Source organism: Hyperoodon ampullatus (assembly GCF_949752795.1).
Source record: "Hyperoodon ampullatus genome assembly, chromosome: 3".
Classification (NCBI taxonomy): Eukaryota; Metazoa; Chordata; class Mammalia; order Artiodactyla; family Ziphiidae; genus Hyperoodon; species Hyperoodon ampullatus.
The window spans coordinates 15,261,423-15,281,077 of NC_136916.1; the positions used below are offsets into that span (position 1 = coordinate 15,261,423).

General features: G+C 36.3%; 1 protein-coding gene across 2 annotated transcripts in view; it reads right to left on the bottom strand.

Annotated features, from left to right (window-relative positions):
• Nucleotides 1–19,655, bottom strand: part of PLXDC2 (plexin domain containing 2) — a gene marked incomplete at both ends in the record, with an annotated part of 390,364 nt that overhangs the window by 204,631 nt on the left and 166,078 nt on the right. The window contains one exon of one of the 2 annotated variants that reach the window (XM_079699677.1): nucleotides 1,000–1,146. The exons of the other annotated variant lie outside the window; for it this stretch is intronic. Coding sequence (XP_079555803.1) covers nucleotides 1,000–1,146 — 147 coding nt within the window. The remainder of the gene's footprint in view (nucleotides 1–999; nucleotides 1,147–19,655) is intronic. 2 annotated transcript variants of the gene reach the window in all.

A 19,655-nucleotide genomic window follows, 5' to 3' on the forward strand; every position in this document is an offset into this window, starting at 1 on the left:
CACTGCGCCACCAGGGAAGCCCCCAAATAACTTTTAAAATGTTAAATCAGGCATCATCTTTGATAAAGTGATTATCAAAGAACATTCTGTGAACCAAGTATGATAACTTTTACACATGCATTTTGAATGGGGAATTGACTGCCTAGGTTAACACCTGAGTCACAGAACTTACCAGCAGGAGACCCTTAGGCTGATTTTTCCAAGATTAAGTTCTCTTATCTTCAACACCTAGGTGGTTATAATATTTAAATCATAGAATTGTTGTGAAGATTGAAAAAGCTAATCCATGAAAGCATTCAACCTGACACATAGAACAGGATATCAGTGACCATGTAAGCTAAGTGAGGCTTGTATTCATATCTCCTGTCATCCTGCCTATATAGATTCAGAAACTGTGCCTCAGAATAGTTAAATTGTTTGTTTAAGGAACCACCACTGGTAAATGATTTAAGCTCAGACTTAAAATATGTTTGGAGTCTTCTAGATTTAATTATTTTCTTTTATATTAAATTTCTTCACATAATTACTTTCTTTCATATTAAATTTCTTCACATAAATCCATAATTTGGTCTACATGTGTTATCTGAATTGTGAATGTTTCTGGTTAAATCTTTTTCAGACCAAGGGTAATAAACTCATGTAAAATGGAAGATAGCAAATTAATGTAATTAAAAAAAAATGTTCTCTAAATGCATGGATTACATGCATGTTCTCTAATTACATGAAAACTGAAAATCATCCAAGATAAATCACAACTTTAAATTGAATATGCAACTCATCATACTTACTGGAGAAATTAATAGTTAATTAATTAATTAATGGTTAAATTAATGGTGGCTTCTCAAAATAATTCTTTATCATTTTCTATAACATCTTACATGAATTATTAATCTAAACTGCAATTGCAGAACTAATATACTTGAAAAGTGATCATGTCAATTAAAGCAAAATTTTTTTTACAGAAGAAGGAAAAGAAACTCAAAATGTCAAAGCACTTACTGCAGCTTGTCGATGAGTATTGGACAGTATTCCATGAATCTTCACTTTGTCCTTTTCCATTTGGTCTATGTTCACCCACAAATCCCGGCTGGCAGAATCAGATGGACCATATATCCGAGATATATAGTAATTATGATCTGTGTCCTCCTATAATAATAAAGAATAATGCACATCAAGGACACGGACAGTACAGATGGACCTTGAGGGTATTGTGCTAAGTGAAATAAGTCATAGAAAGATAAATACCAAGTGATAACCCTTATATGTGGAATCTAAAAAAGCCAAACTCATGGAAACAGATTAGAATGGTGGTGACCAGGGGCTGGAAGGGGGTGAAATGGGGAGATGTTGGTCAAAAGGTACACACTTCCAGTTATAAGACGATTAAGTTCTGGGGATCTAAGGTTAAGATTATAGATCTTAAATGTTCTCACCACAAAAATGAAATGATAATAATGTGACGTGATGGAGATGTTAACTGATACTATGGTGGCTAGCTTTTACATTATATAAGTGTATCAAGTCAACGTGTTGTACTCCTTAAACTTACACAATGTTACATATCAATTATATCTCAATAAAGGTAGGAAAAAAAGAGAAGCATTAAGTTTTTTCAGTGACTACTCAGTACTAGCTAAATTTGCCTAAAGCATTCTAATTTCTATTTTAGAAGGTAAAAAAGCATATTTTACTTTTGACTACGGCTTCTTGAAATTTCTCCATTTTATCAGTTTATTTTGATTTTTCTCTAGAGTTGTGTAAATATTTTTTTTACCCTAAAAATGAGAGTGTGTCAGAATTGTGGCAAGCAAAGATAGAGATAATCATACGTGGTTCTTGTTATAAGCTTTGTGTTGATACTGACTGCTATTTAAAATAATACCTCTAAGATGAATCTACTTGTAGCATTTTTTTTCTTTTTCAGGTGAATTCAGAGTGCAACATTTAATGGATGTTTTTTCACATCAGTTACATTTTTGTAATACCTTTATTGCCCTAGGATCAAAAAATGTTTTTTCTTCCTCTGACCCCCTTTTTACAAGAAGCATTTAAATCATTACATATCAAACTTATATAATTTAGAGTTTCATTAAAAAGAAGAAAAGAGCCCTCAAAAGAAAAAAAAGAACAAAGGTGTTCCTAAAATTCATAAAAGAACAAACAAACAAAAATGATCCTATTGAAATTAGAAGTGTTAGTATTCTTCAAAACAGCCAAATGAGTTAAATAACCTCTAAGGAAAGTGAATTATATTTTAAAAATATAAAAGTAATAAGCCTCTTAAAAATAAACTGTTATATAGACAAAACCTAAAGGCAAATGAACAATCTGTGTACAATAGTCTTTTCTAAAACAGTAATGTTAGGGCTCTCTCTGATTGCTGCTGCCCAAACAAAAAATGTCACTTCTGGAACTAGTATTTTCTGAATGCCTGAACTGTAATTACTATTGAGTGACAACAAATTCAAACTTCTCCTTTTAAACTAGGGTTATATTAGGCGCTGCTTTCATTTAATGGTCCTAGAAATTGAGATAATACATCTTTCCCTTATAATTTGGGTTGTTAAATTCTACTTTTATTTAAATTCTCATTATTGCTATCAACATGGTACCTGTCACAAAACCTTTATTTTTCAGGTTTCACACTCAATGAAGAGATTTAAATGTTTTAAAAAGCAATTTTGCTGAGGAACACCTAGAAAAATCACATGATTATTGACTAATTTGAATCACAATTAGTTTTTGTGTTGTTTGTTTTATCATGAAATGTAAATGTGCTTATCAGTTTGAGAAGTCACTAAACAGAATGTATTTAAAAATATTCAGGTATATGTAAGATTAATGTGTAGTGAATAGAGGGTCTATGATTTGAATAATAAATTTTTGGATGGGATTTCATCTAATGCATTTATTATTTAAGTGCTAATTAAATAAAATATAATTATTCTTGAAATCCAGTCAAAATAAGAATACCATGTACCTTTTCACAAGTCATCATATATATATATATATATATGACTACATGAAGGAAAGGAATATTCTAAGCAATATTCTAAATAGATTTTGCTTCATGACTAAAAGAAAAAATATGACCCCAAATGTACATCTTGAGAAAAGATGTTGATTAAATGTTAACAGTAAATTTTTTTAAAAAATAAAAATCCTATATCTCCAATTAAACTCTAGGTATCATGTACAAATTACGAGTATACCCACGATGAAAGATAAGAAAGTTCTGCAGAGAAAAAAGGAAAAAAGGAGATACAAAAAAAGGAGTAGGAAGAAGATTCTATGAAACTCAAGAGAGCTTCTATCCTAATGATTTTCCAGCCCTCCCTTCCAGAACGTGATGACACTGATTGCTTGGGTTCTAGGACAGTAACAAGCATTGTGGTTGTGCCTTCAACTCCTTCTCATTGTCTGGTGCTTCACCATTGGAAGCTTTCAGTGGTAAGTACCCTCCTTGACACTGGGCACAGCCATTCTACAGGTGTCACTCCACTGGCAACAATGGTTGGTGGGAATGATGAGCACATAACCTAAGAAGGACCAATTAGTGAGACACCTTGGAGATTAGGTAGAGAGGAGATAATTTCCCTGATTCTGATTGCTGAGATGTGTAAATATGAGACTTGGAACTACTGTCACCATTTTCTACCAAGAGGGAATCCTGCCTGAAGATAAAGCAAACATAGATAAGGACAGAACCATAAGCAATGCAAAGAAAAAGCCAGATCCCTGACCAAGTATATCTAAGCGCGCCAACTCCTGGGCTTGTTCAACCACTTAGATGAACCATTAAATCTCTCCTATTGTTAAAACACCTTGAGTTGAGTTATTATCAACCAAAAGAACCCTAACTGACAAACAAGTTTCCTTAACTTTCACGAAAAGAGACTTAAGCAATGATGAATAAGACAAACTTATCTGCAGATTTATAGATCTAGATAACAAACATCTCCCATTCTCATCTGGTAGTCTAGCAAATCACACAGAAGGAATGAAAACTTGTTTTAACCTGCCAGAAATCATCAAGTCTGAATAACAAACAATAATGATTCATTTGATTTTTCAGTGAATGGTATAAAAGGGTGGTTTTGAAGAAAATATTCAATGAGTTTAAATTAAAATTTTAATCTTTTTTCCCTATTGCTAGTATTTTTATAAAGAGTTCAGAAACACTGAGGTCAGAGATGTAATCTTTAGATGAATTATGTAATAGATTTTATGATGCTGCCAAATTCTTATACAATTGCCAGATAGATATTTTCTTTAATATCACAAACTTTCAGTATAGAGTTCAGTATAATTGTTGCAATCAACCTATCTAAAATGACTTTGGTATTTCCCTTAACCCCTAAATCCCTGTAATTAATCAAGACACAGTCTTGAAGTTAACATAAAGAATAAGAGTATCATTATGCTAAACAATGGATTAGCTGCAAAAATATATATTTTTTATCAGTAATCAGTAATTACAATTACTGATATGGCTATGTGAACATACACCTTCATTTTCACTTAAATCAGAGCTTCTCAAAACAACATCACATCTTTGAAAATACTGAAAGTTAAAGCTTTTTGATTTCTTGGTGTTTGACTTCTATAGCCCAAGCTTGCCAAGTTGTCATGGCAACTTTTATTCAAAGAGGAAGACAATTTATTGTTTACCTAGGGATTTAGAGACAAAAGTTGTTAAATTCCTGGGAGAGGTGTTTGGCTCAGTTATTCAGGAAAGCCATAAAATAGATGTCTCAAAAATATGACATCTTAGCACTACTAAATTATTCAAACCATATCTTGTCCTTTATAGGAGTAATGGTTCTTAAAGCTTTGCCAAAAGCCACTTCAGGCACAAAGATTTTCCTATTCTGCTCAGAAGCAAACTCTTTCTTTTTTTTTCTTGCAAACTATTTCTAACATCATAAAAAATAAAACAAAACACTACTGTGATATGCCTACTTGCCAATTCATTTAGGAAACCAACTGTTACTGAAAGTAGATGGCACAATAGGTAGCTATAAATCCTATAAATCCATGCTTTTCAAACATGTCTGGAAATGTACAGCTGTAAACAGAGGACATACACCAAAAACACAGAGAAAAAGTCTTTGTAACTGTATCCTAACCATTCTGCAACAATCAGTTTACACAGTTTCTAACCCAAAGGTTGTCTTCTCTTCTATCATGGGTGTTAAGTTGATTTTATGTTGAATAATTCTTATGGATGCCTCACATTGCCTATGTAGTAATAGCATTTGAACTCTAAATTCATTTCATTAAGATTTTTTTTTAAATCAAGAATATATTGTATGAACATCACTGTGCTAGTCATTGAAATATATGGATATATAAAACATAGTCAAAGTTCTCAGGTAAAGTTATTTAGCATTTAATCAATCAGTTACCTTTCAAAGATAGTTTCATAATAAATAAAGAAATATTATAATTTGAATGGTTCTTGCCAAGTATTAATATACATAATATAATGTAATGTAATGTAACCAAATATGTTACATTCTTATATAAATGATTTCACAAGGGCCATATAGTACATTTAAAGGTAAAGCTATTTAAAAAGATTACTTGTATATATAAAACTCCTCAAAAACAAAGTTAAAAAATAGTGATCTAAAAAAATCATGTTGATATAAGAAACCAAAGGACATGATCAAATAACAAAAGGAGAAAAAGAGTGAGCTGGCAACACTTTTCTCAACTACATCAGAAGGAGGTGACCTACAGGGAATGCGGTGTAGGAAGATAGGTCATATGAGTGTCTCTGTTAATAAAAAGCCAGTGAGAGTATTTAGCTTTCTTTCACTGGGTTACCAAAAAATGAAATTCGACCAACATATTTAAGCACATTTGAAAAGCATATGAACAGAATATAAAGGATTATTAAATTAGTCCCACACAATTTCAGCATGATAGGAGCAATTACATATTATCTTCAAGTAGCCTTCAATATACATCAGCAAGTACTACAGCAATACCCTCTTCAGACACTCAGAACAATTACATGGGATACAATTAAATTTACTGTTATGGTGTCAGAAGAATTAAAATCAATTCCTCTATCTCCTGTTGATTATATCAGATTATTGCACCAATTCTCATTATGCATATCTTTTACGTATCTTCAGTTTCTCACAGATGCCGCTGTTATTTCTTTAAGGATTTTTACCTACTTGATCTATTTGCAGCATTGTCTATCCCCCTAGCAATATCTTGTCCATGACTCTTTGGTAGGTATTATTTATCAGTTCTTCACAAGAATTTAGTAAAGTGACACCCAAGAATGTAGGATTAGTTGTTGTGTGTGTGTGTGTGAGTGTGTGTGTGAATTTATCGTGAGGTCAGATTACTATGTGACATATAAAATATGGGATTCTAGCAATATTTCCATCATAAAACAGTTTTCATTTTCCCAGTAACTTTCTCTTAGATGAGATCATCTCTCATGCTATGCAGAGAGAGGTAAACTGTATGGCCAAGGAAGCATAACACATTTATGATCTTTCAAAATAATGACAAAATCAAAGCTCTATAATTCAATTAAGTGATTGCCTACATCTCCAGGCATTTTGGAATGTGTTGGTATGTGTTTGTGTTGATTCATTTATTAAATGAAACAAACAGTATTTTCTACCTGGATATATTTTATCCAGTATACTTTAATTTGCTCCTGGTAGAAGCTTTTAACCTTTTTCAAGAATAAATCTGCGAGAGTATTTCCAGTTTTAGAGTGGTGAAAAAGCACAGGCCAGAGAGAGAATCTGGGCAGTTTTGAGTGAATTAACATCTCAATTTATCTTTTATAAATACAAGCAAGTGATGGCCAATCATACAGTGGTTGCTAAAGAGGTGCACTGCCAACTTACAAGGGATCTCTGAAGGCTGCAAAAACCTAGGGAAAAAATGCATGCATGAAAAAAGTTTAAAAATATGTATGAAATTTGTATTAAAAAGCTCAAAATTAGCATTACAATAACATAGCTCAAAGGATATTTGGGTTGAAGTACAGCTTCTGCCTCTAAATAGTCACTGTAAATTCTGGACTTTATATAAGGAATTCAACTAGGTGTCTCTTAAAATTCCTTTCAGCTAAGGTTCTGAGATTCTAAAGCCACAGGCAAATGGGAAGAAACTGCTAGGGGTGAATGAGTCAGAAGACTTCGCATTATTTAAGTGATACCCATCAAAAGAAATGTAAGTGTGCAGTTTGAAGAACCAACACAGGTAGCTAGTTATAGTAACTGTATAGTATAGTACCATTTCAATAGGTACTTAATCATCCTTGTTGGTAAGTTGTAGATAGGCCCCAAGACTGGAGGCAAATTACCAGACTTGTTGCAAGGAGTGTGCAAATCCCTGGGAACACTATGCGTTATCTGTGCAAACTAAAAAAATCACAGGTCTTGTATTTGTGTGCATTATTTTTCAAATGCACAATATATTGTGATGCATAAAATGTGTGATCATTTTACAGTTACTGAATTTCTCTATAATTCTTGGTGTATTTTTCCAATCAACTAGAAAGAAACAACAATGGTGTGAGGGACCACAAACATTCTGATAATCAAAAAAGACAATCATAATTTATATGGACATTTCTATTTTAGATGTAGCATTCATGATGGGGCAGGAGCTCTGACACTATAAACATACTGTCTTAGTGTGCTCAGGCTGCCATAACAAAAGACCAGAGACTGAGTGGCTTAAAAAACAAAAATTTATTTCTCTCAGTTTTGGAATCTGGGAAGCCTAAGATCAAGGTTCTGGCAGATTTGGTTTTTGTGAAAGCTCTCTTCCTGTCTTGTAGATGGTTGCCTTCTCACTATGTCCTCAAAGGGCCAAAAGAAAGTTCTTTAGTGTCTTCCCCTCCTCTTATAAGGATACCAATCCCATAGGGCCCCACCCTTATGACCTCATTAAATCTTAATTACCTCCTAAAGGCCCTATCTCCAAATATAACCACATGGGGGTTAGGGCTTCAACATATGGATTTAGGGAAGACAGAATTCAGTCCATAGCACATACAGATAGTTCCTTTATTAAGTTTGGATTTGTAAGAAAGCCCTAGATTTATTGCCTTTGAAAATTCATGTCATTCTCTAGTGCTAATCAAAATTGCCATTCAAGCTTTCTAATATAGGAGGGCTTTTTGAAAATCCATACAGTTCTCTATCTTGGCCTATCTCTTAGAAAAAATATTGAGATATTTATAATTTTACAAGAATTATGGAAAATTTTACTCTGGAACAACTTCTAAAAATTATAACTCAGTTGACAATTTTCACACAACAAACATTTGTGGAAAAGTTGGGTAATTTCCCCCTATGAACTGGTCAGTCTCATTTCAAAGGTAACTGTTACTGTTCCCACAAATACTGGGCTTGACACAGCCATCCCTTCCATTTCATCCTCCCCATCACATGCCACACAAGCCCTACTAGCTCTCCTGGTGTCCCACAAGTACGCTATGTGCCCTGACACCATACTGTTCACCTGCTCTTTTATGCACCTGGAATGATCCTCCCCTATTCTGTCATGCTTTATTTCTTAGTCTGCTTTAATTTCCTTTGTAACTTTTATCATTGGACTTAAAAAAAAATTATTGCCTCCCCCTGCTCCCCCTTTAAAATATCTCTCCCTCTATTGGGTTCACTGCTGTATTCTAGATAGTAAACATTGGTACATGATAGATACTCAATATATAGATTTGTAAGTTTTAGACCTTCTTTATATTTTTCAAGCTATTTATTACTTCGGCTTTATTACCTCCTAGAAAAGATGTTACAGGGGTAGATTCTTCTTAACAGCAAGGAAGAAGTAAAAACTCACACACAAACCAATCCAATTTATTTATAAATATATTTTATTCACTATTCAGTTTATTATTCTTGAAATTTCCATGCCCTATTACAAAACCCCTCATGCGACCTCTATCAGTGGTCATTGCTGGGTAACAAACAACTCCCTTGGTGGGCTGAAACAACCATTCATTTGTTTAGGACCGGGTGCAGCTGGGCACTGCTTCTGTCCTACACGGTGTCAGTTGGGATCACTGATGGTTTGTGGCCACTTCTCATGTCAGCTGGGGACTGGCTGGTTCCCCATGGACTTGGCCACATGTTTAGGGTCTCTCTCTCATTGTGACATCTCATTCCCAAGGAGACCAGATTGGGCTTATTCCCAAGCTGATAGAATCCAAGCAAGTAAGAGTGGAAGCTGCAAGTGTCTGGAGGCATTGCTTAGAAGGTGCTTAATGTGACTTCCATCCCATCATTTGATCAGAACAAGTTACAAAGCATGTCCTGGGTTCAAGAGGTGAGAAGATAGATCCTACCTCTTTATGGGATAAACTGTAGGAATTTGGGGCCATTTTTAACCCATCATGCCATGCAAATTTTCTATGCCTGAGTGGTTGAGCTGTTTTGCTAGGTATAAATAAACAGTTACTTTGACCCCTCTAGGAGATACTGTATCATTTCCACTTCAGTTGAGAGACCACCTTGACAATACCTGTGGGTAGCTTCAATTAAAAAAAAAATCTGTACTTGCTTTCATTTAGCATAGAGGTACTTTTAACAATGTAAATCTTCCTATTGTTTTCTAAATAAGAATTTTAAAAGCCCATTTCAAATGATAAATTCTTCCAGGACCATATTTTAGAAGAAGGAAAATCTTGTTGCCAACTCACTTAACTTTAGGTAGCTGATGTACAGGTCAAACAAGGGCAGAACAAAGGGAGAGAGGCTGCAATAGCTTCATGAGCCATTAAAAATAAAGAAGCAAAAAGAAAAGCACAGTCTGTTGAAGTTTTGTTTTAAAGTTACCAATTCTAGATTCAAACAAGTATTTTCATAATATGGTTTTGCTGACTTTGCAGAAAGATGCCCTCTCAGATCTATAAAGCTGGTATTTATACCTTGCAATAAAATTACAAGATAGCTTAGGAGAGATTTTATTTCAGTGCAGTCTGAGAAGCATGCTTTCCTTTTTTGCTTCTGTCTTACAAAATCACACAAGGGAAAATCAATGTTATGAGCTTCTCACTTTCCTAAGAACTAGCTGGAAAGTGTAAGAAAAATGCCTGGAGGTCAAATATTCAAGTGAACGTAGTCTAATGTAGGAAGATGCTGTAAAACAGCCTATTTATTTACAACCATTTCTTTCACATGTCACTCATACAAGCTAACAAGTATTTATGATGCACTGGTTATGTATGTGGAGGTCTTCAGCTGATGGCTGGGAAGGGCAAAAGATGTTTATGATATAGTCCTTGCTCTCCAGAAACCGGCAACAGAGTGACATAGTGCAGGTACTCAAATCTCTCTACTCCAGACCGGCATAAGATAAAGGCTGTACTTAATGGCAGCTTCAGTATTATAAGCCTTCTCAGGAGGAAAAAATCTCATTCAGTTTTAGTGATAAAATATAGGGCTCATAGAAGTCATGATATTTAATCTGGGCCTTGAGGAATGAATTGAGAGGGCGATTTTGCTCAGAGGGACTGGTCTGAACCCAGGGGAATGAGCAGAAAAATACTGATAAGATTACATAAAATAATGAGAACAGACACATATAGGGGAGTAATGTGACGTGAGTGCAGCTAGATATGTAGAATTTTGATTGCACAAAGCTTTGAACATCAATCTGGAAAGTCTGAATTTGATTCTGTGTAAAATGAGAGCCTTGGAAGTAATGGATTAAGTGTAGACTTAGACGGAACAATCTAGAAAATAGGATGGACTGGAGAAGGGAGTGATTAGAATCATACATTAGTTTGGAAGCTATAATAAGAATAAAGAGTAAAAGAATAAAAATTAATTAACTAATGATTTTTTTAAAAAGAATAAAAGTATCAAGAACAAAATCCTAACAGCTCAACCAGGTTACTAAGAGGGAAAACAAAAGGGAAGATGCTGTTGTGGGAAAGACTGAAGAATCCAAAAGACCTGCCAGTGTTTAAGAGGGAAAAGAACACTCAAAAATGACCCTGCAGCATTTAACCAGGACAACTGGACAGCCTGGATGGTTGAAAGTAGCTATGCCAGTTAACAGTTTAAAGTGGAGCTTAGCATATCTACGTGTCATTATAAATGCTAACAAACAGATATAGGAAAATAAATATCACTGGTTTCCAGATAAAGTGCATACCAACGGTCACAGAACAAGGCCTTAGGAGTAACCAGATGTTAATTGAGAAGCCCTCCCATATTCAAGTAACACCTGTATTTCTATCTTTCTCTCACTGAGTACTCGAATAAGCGCTCAACAGAGGACAATGCCATGAGCTAGTGAATGCCCTTGAACTGTAGCAGTGGTTCCCAAACTTGTCTGAGCATTAGAATCAATTGGAGATCTTTTATAAATTTCATAGCCCAGATCATACTCCAGACCAGTTAAATCAGAATCCGGGCTGGGTGCAGTGTGATCCCGATGTGCAGACACATCTGGGAAACATCACCTATTAGCTGAAATTTCCAATTTGTAACTGAACATGTTCTATAGCTATATGATCATACCAAAACCAAGGCTTTAGAAATATATTAAAAAATTCAACTTATCCTTAGAGAGCTTACCAAAATTTAAGAATTTTACTTTTAAAAATGTTGAGCTTAGTACTTTCCAAAGCACACACAGTAAGGTTTACATTCCAGAGAACGGTAGGAATAATAAATAGCCTTTCATCTGTTTTGGAAATGATGATCCTTAAAGTTCCAGTGTTGACGATCTCAGTAAAGAAGGCTGAGTCCAGATTTCTGCGATCTGGAGAATTTCTGATTTCTCCGATCTGGAGCTTTCTGAATGTTTCACAGGTTGCATCTGTACATGTCCCAAATAGTATAAATTTGGAATCCTCATATCATGGTTTTGGATGCATTCATTTGACATACAATTTTATGTGTCATCATCCCCCTCCCCCCACCCCCCCCCCACTTGGTATACTAGCTTTGAAACAAGTATCAAGATAAAGCAGCTTCAAAAATGCAGTGAATGTGCTGCATCAATCACTTTGAGATATGAACACAGTTTTAAAGCTCATTTGTCAGTCTGTAAGCATAATCATCAGGCTTTGCATAAACACGCAGTGCAGAGAATGAAGCAGTGGTAAACTGTACGTGGCTATTCCAAGCACAATACTAATTGTAAGTAGCACTCGGTGGAAAGAGGTTAGATTTAGCTATGGAAGTTTAACATTATGCATTTTTAATCATTATACCTGATCCACACAAAAAACACAAATTGAGCCATCTTCCTGAAATGATACCACTTTACTTAATTTTTTCTTTTCTTTGACAAGATTAGACATGTGACTGAAGTGACCAGTTCTCTCTTGTCTTTGGCATTTGAGGGCCTTGGGTGGACACTCACAGAGAAGCAGCCTTCTTCTGTTCCCAAGTGTTTGCTTCAAATATCAACCAGCTGCCTTTTTAGACTAAATATCTTTCCCTTTGATATTAGGACATTAAAAACATTTATTCAGGAGACTTTTGTTTTAAAAAGTATATAGTAAACAAAACTGACACAGTTCCTGCATTTATGTTGTTTACAGTCTAGTGGGAGACACAGGCATTAAGTGATTATATTAATAACAAACCCTAGGGCCACTTGATTTACTTTTGTATCTCAAATGAAAACTTCAAAAGAAATCAGAACAGGAACTCTTACTTGAATGTTCTTACATTAGAAGTCTACATATATCAGATATTTCTATAAGTAGAGAATTTCCATATGCTCATGGAGTTCCTCTGCCTGGGCTTAGATATCCAAGTAGTTCTCTTCACTGATCTACACTGTGCATAAATGTTGCTTAGAAATAATCACCAGTTAATATTTTGAATTCAGTTAATTTGTAGATAAAATTCAGAACAGAATACTGCTTAATGGTTAAAACATTAAAAAACAACCTGGGTTAAAAAAATGAAGAGAGTTTATGTCAAAGTTATCTTTGGGTTTTACTCTGGAAGGAACATGATTATTCCAGAGGCTAAGGAGACAATGGAGAAAGGGATTGGGAAAAAAATTCTTAGGTTCACTCAGAGAGCAAAGAATGTAATAAACATTCCAATGAATCAGACAGTTGAGAACAGGTGTGAACAAACAACACATCAGTGTTCTGTTACAACTAGTATAAAATCCAAAGTTCAATCCAGGTCTTTGCATTAGGCTTTGTTGACTTGATGACTTATAAGTAAGCAGTCCACTATGTAGGGCATGGTTCCCCAAATCCAATACAAATTTGGTCCCCTGATGTAGTGGAGACTTTACATAACTCATGATGGCCTAGAGGTTTTTGTTGCAAAAAATGCCAACAATGGTTTGCAAAACATGTAGAGGAATAACAGGCATAATTTTTAAAGCCGAGGAAGAAAAACCAACAGATTGCCTTGAAAACGGAAAGTGACTGGTTCCCTCAGAATATTTTATTAAGCAATAAAATCATTAGCTGGTTAATCTTTTAAATAGAGGAGATTTGGAAAGTGGCTACCTAAAAATAACCTGTTTGCATACTTTTCAAAGCATTTATGATAGAGACAAAAATGTTAGATCCACAGTAAAGAATTCATAATACAGTGGTTCTCAAAGAATAAAATGTGAAAAAGACAAAGATAACTTGATGAGCTTTTTTAAAAGATACATTTGGTTATTCACCTATCATTTACTCTAATATCATGTTCTATTTCTTGTTAATGCTTTCTTTTTCTGAAAAGATAGGGTTTGTAGATAATGCATATTTTTAAATGCCATTAATTTGCAAATGAATGAAAACATTGAGTCTTTTTTTTTTCCATTTTGGTTTTATGATATCTGACTTCCAGAGGCCACTGCCACAGTGCTTTTTCCCTTCCTCTTCGGAGGTAGATTAGAACATCTTTAAAGACTCGAAAATATTGGTCGTAAAACTGCTGAGCTAAAGCCTAGAGAATTTCTCATACTCTGACAAAGTATAAGGTACTCACAAGGACTCTAGGAAAGCTGCATGGTTTCCATCTTCAAAGCCGAACTCCCTCCCACTTCCCCTGGAAGTGACAATAATGAATCTAGCAAATGAGTATTTGCATGTGCTTTACATTTCTGTTTCTTGGTACAGAACCCCTCTAAAGAACCCCTAAGGTCACTCTGCTGCTTCTGAGTGGCTGAAGGGCTATTGTGCAGGCACAGAGATCCCGCAGTGACCTCCTCAGAGCAGGGATGTGGGTGGCAGGGTTTATTTACATATTATTGATCTTCTAATCCTTTTTCCAGGAAGCAGCCTCTGAGGGTCCTCTGGGGATCAAGTTGTTCCTAGTACAAATAATGCCCAGGAAGTGCATTGGGCCCCAGAGAAATGCAAACTCCCTTAAAGGGCTTTCAAAGATCTCTGGGCTTGGACTTGAGCCTCAGGCTCCAGGTTCTTCCTAGGCCAGTCTCTCCCCGACCAATTTATAAATACATTTATAAAGTCTAAATAAGTTTATACTATTTTCCCAATAGTAAGTTGAGGGACAGTTGCTAGTCTGCTACATAACAGTTTTATGACAAATTCCTGCTGAGTACAACTTCGAGTTCAGCATTTTAATAACAAATGAAATAAAATCTGGCTAGAGGAGAAAGATCTAAATGGTTGAGGTGTTGTAGGTCAAGTCATGTGAGAAATGAATGGGGAAGAGTCCACTGGATGACAAAGAGGAACTGGATTGACTTTGCCCAAAGGTCAGAAGGACGATTCATCTGTGAATGTTCTGGGGATGAAATATTCAGGCAAGGATGAGAAAACAGTTTAATAAATTAAGATGTCAAAAACAACATTTTCTCTCTTAAAAAAGGATAAATTCCCATTAGAAGACTTTGAGCAAAGGCTGTTGGAGATGTTATGGATAAGTTTCATGTATTTGGATAAGAAATGCATTTTATAATATCTCAGATTATTTTGACTATCTTTAACCATATTTCAACTATATTTAGTTTAGCTATATTTAAAACTACTTCCTGAAGTAATTGGTGACTAGATAAACAATTTGCTATTTGGGTAAGAAATAACCTGAGATCAATCTGAATTTTCCAAAAAAGACCTAGATTATTTTTTTGTCTTCTTCACCAACTTTCCCTTCTACATTCTGTCTCTGGCATGTACTCATTCATTTGGGTCAGAGCTCTTAGGTCACTATTTACCTTATATGATGTCTCATTCTAAACAAGGCTACCTGGTATACAAGAAGAAAAGTATCATTAATTGATGTTTAATTTTCTCATCAGACATTAATGATTATTGAAGAATGTATGCAATTGTGAGTGATTCTAACCACATGCACAAAATCTGAAGAATTTAGCTATACAATTCAGTTTCCAAGACACTATGGCCAAAGCTTTTAGACCATTAAGGAAATATTGTTTACAAATAATAGACCATGAACATGAATATAAAAAAGAGGTTGAGGAATTTCTCCAGCACCACAAACAGGGAGTCCATATGGATAAAGACAGAGAAAGTGTACACTCTGGTAAACTGAAGTGGCTACTTTTCCTGAAGAGATGAACTATCATGGGTTCACTAGGAAATATGCCATAAGGAAATGGGTGGAAAGAATATACAATATGAGACTTCTATTGCGGGGATCCATGCAGCCAGTCACATGACTGAGGAAGAATAGGATTCTCATCAAGAAAAGAGTAGCTAAGTTCGGATTGGAAGGTTAGGTGTTCAAGTGTTGGAAACTTCATAAGGACCCTTTTTAGAAAATGTCACGTAGTAAGTTGTCTCTCCACACCTCCCAGGTATCTTAGTCCACACAGGCTGCCATGATGAAATACCATAGACTGAATGGCTTAAACAGAAATTTATTTCTCAGAGTTCTGGAGCCTGGAAGTCTGAGATTAGGGTGCCAGTCTGGGCATATACTGGTTAGAACCCTCTTCCTGACTTGCAAACAGCTGCCTTCTCACTGTGTCCTCACACCGGCTTGCCTTTCCTCAATGTGTACATGTGGAGAAAGATCTCTGTCCCTCTTGCTCTTCTCATAAGACCACCAATTTTATCAGATTAGGACCCCACTCTTATGAATCCATTTAACCTTAATTACCTCCTAAAAGCCTTATCTTCAAATACAGTCAGACTGGGGATTAGGGCTTCAACATACGACTTGGGGGAGGGGGTACAATTCAGTTCATAGCACCAGGTATCAGTTACCAGGGATCAAGAGAAAGAGCTGCAGCATGGTGGTGCGTGGGGAGGGGTTGGCTGGCATCAGGAGCCAGAAACAGGGGTTGCGAGCCCTTGTCCTGGCTCTGCCAGTAATCTAAGCTGAACCCAGCTACTCCATCATACCTCTAAAGTGTTTTGTGTAAGATGCCACTTATATCTGTTACAACTGCTACAAAATTGAAAACAAATGCAGTGTCTCACACTAAAAGCCCCCCCTCCCCCAGTTATTTGATTTTCTTTCTCTTTTTCCTTCAAATCTATCTGCAAATTAGAAATGCTGTGGTTGTTTTATACATATGCAATACTACTGAATGATCATACAGTTTAATCCATTTGTTATTTATTTAATTTTTTAGCAAGCTAGTTATAGATACAGACCAGAGCACACTTCTGTCTTATTAACAGTTGAATGTATTGCCAATGTTTCAAATCACTTTGACTTTCTCAATTCATCTCACTGGTAAGTCTAAGATGTTCCAGTCTTCCAGGAAAAACAAAAGAAGATGATTACTTGAAGAAATGTCATTGTTTAAATTACAATATTTATATGTAATTAATTGAATATATAAGTTTTTCTCATTATGTCTAAATACTTTTGAAAACTTGGAATATTGAATCAATCATAACCAAACAGTATACTTCCCATGACTCCAATTTCATACACTGTAATATTTCAGATCAGAAAATAATCTTAGAAACATTCTTCAAAATAACCAGTGAAGGTGAGACCTTTAAAACCATCTTTCACTTCTTGTTTTCAATATCATGTTTACAAGGGATGCAAGAGGAAGTAGTCCACCAGGACTGTACTTACATAAAATAAGTACAGAAGAAAAGTAGGACAGAAGAGATCTAGAATATATCTCCAAGAATCAGATTATATTGGATTGAATTCAACTCAACACGTAGTATGCTTCCTCTGGGGTAGACATGAAGGCAACAGTGAGGTGCCTCTCGGAACTTGGAAATAAGATGGCCCTTTGGAAGATGACCTAGTAAGTTTATATTAATTAAGAATGTAATTAGTTATTTGTGTTGTATATAGTGGCAATAGCATCTGGTGGCCATTAGATACATGAACGTATGGACATTTTATTTTACCATCACTGTGTTGGTCCACGTGTGATTAAGGAAAAAAAAAAAAAGAATGAACAAACAACTTTTAAGTGTTTGGATATCTCTTGATAAACTAGGAGATGTGGCATCATGTGCCCAAATTCACACATGGCCCCACTCTGCTGCAGCTGGGGAGCAGCTGCCATGGTCACCATGCCCCATCATTCCCCTATATCTAGGAAGAAATTCCCTTGCAGTAAATCATGCCTCATGTGATGATATCTTTTTTTTTTTTTTACTTTTTTGGACTATTGCCACCATGACCCCAAGGGCTCAAATTTACCAACCAAATGTAAATCCAATGTTTGTCTTTAAATATGGGACTGAAGAGTTTCAGATCACTCAGAACCCAATCAAGGCAACTGTACTAAAATGTCAAGACAACAAATTTGGACTGTGCTAGTAATTTAGAAAGGGGAAACCTAATGTACTTGATGGAATTCGGTTTGGAGAAAGCCTATGTAAAGTGAAAGCGAGTAATCAATCCAAAACAGTGGTCAACACAGCCATTTTTAAAAACGGAATTCAATTACTTCGTGTTAGAAGTAGGCAGATATATAATCCATCAAGAAAATGGGGAGAGAAATTCCAGCTTGATCACATCACAGGGGAACTTGGAAATAGGTCTCTCCTGATTCCCTTAAAATAATCCCAGGAGGTTAACACATGGATTACTCTATTAAAGGAAGCCTGGAGCCATGGATGATTCATGAAGGAGTAAGTGGGTGCACAACCCTGGAAGGGTCCAGTGTTTTGATAAGCCTTACCCCCCGCTTTTCTACCTAGATGTCCAATGGCCCCTGCTCATCTAGAAGCACTATAATGCCTGCTGTCACCTGAGAAAGCCCAATTAGCACCCAAGGCAGGTGGCTTAAGATTCACAGCAGTGGTTTCAGGTTTTCTATCATCACTGGAAGGGATAGAACTCAGTAAGGTGCTTCTTTGTTCTCTGTCTCTGTCTCTTTGCCTCTGTCCCCAGGCGTGTGTGCTTTTGCGGCATTTCAATTTATGGTTGCCTGAGAGGGGAAGCAGAAAGAAAGGCAGCGAAGTGGATAAAAACAGCCCCAGCAGAAGCAAAGTGACTGAAGTAAGAGCAGCAGCGGCAGCAGCTTACTAAAGCCAAGGGGATACTTTTCCTGCAGGTGCACCCTTGCCTTTGCAAAGTGTGGTGGCTTCACTGATCTGCTCCAGAAGGCTACAAAGGGTCATGCCGCTGACACCAGCGCTGCTGCCCCCTCTTACTACTATTTTGTTTTGTTTTTTTTTGCGGTACGCGGGCCTCTCATTGTTGTGGCCTCTCCCGTTGCGGAGCACAGGCTCCGGACGCGCAGGCTCAGCGGCCATGGCTCACGGGCCCACCCGCTCCGCGGCATGTGGGATCTTCCCGGACCGGGGCACGAACCCGTGTCCCCTGCATCGGCAGGCGGACGCTCAACCACTGAGCCACCAGGGAAGCCCCTTACTACTATTTTGTATGTGACAGCTTCAAATATAACTCTTCAAAAATACAGTTTAGAGGAGGTAGGGGAGCAAATTTGCGCAGGAGCATGAGCTTCAATCAGCACAAGTAGATAGGGGACTCCAGTGGAAAGAAGCCCGGTTTCCAGATAGGCACTGAAGAGGCATCACTGTTCCTGCACCCGGGGAAAAGGGTTTCTACACCGTGACCATGGGACACTTTCTCGGTAACCATCTTAATTTCCCTCATCCTTCATCTCTTCTTTTGCAGAAGAAAATGGTATTCAGGTCATTTGAGTGTGAAGACAAATTTACTGCCGTACAAAGAATCCCAGTGGACAAGCTATAATCACATACCCCACGTCACTACTCATTTGAATGTGGAAACAGCCAACAAAAACATCAGGCTTTTGTTGGTAATCTAGTTCTAGTCCTTGTCACATTCTATTTTACTTACAGTCCTAGCCACAAGTGAATCTTGGTTTTCTTGGTCAAAAAGGAAGTCAAGTCTCCCTATGCTTTCTGGGTTTTATGTCTAACCCTCAGTTAAATACTATTCTCCCTGCATCCAGAAAATTTTACTTCCAATCAATGAATGCTTTATGAACATCAACAAAAGATCCAGCACTGTTTCATCCCTCATGGAGGCTGTAATCTGAGTTACATTTCCCTAGACTGGGTCTTTTGAAATAGTCTGGTCATTTCTTGGCAATATGGTTTGGAGTGATATCCATGGAGTTTCACTTGCCAAACCCTGCTTTAAATAGAGAGGCCCTTTCACTTATTCTAGAAGAGAATCTACCATATATTTCTCACGTGGCCTTGTAGGAATGGAGACACAGGATAATGATTTCAGACTACACAGGTTGTTAGTGGTAACATGAGC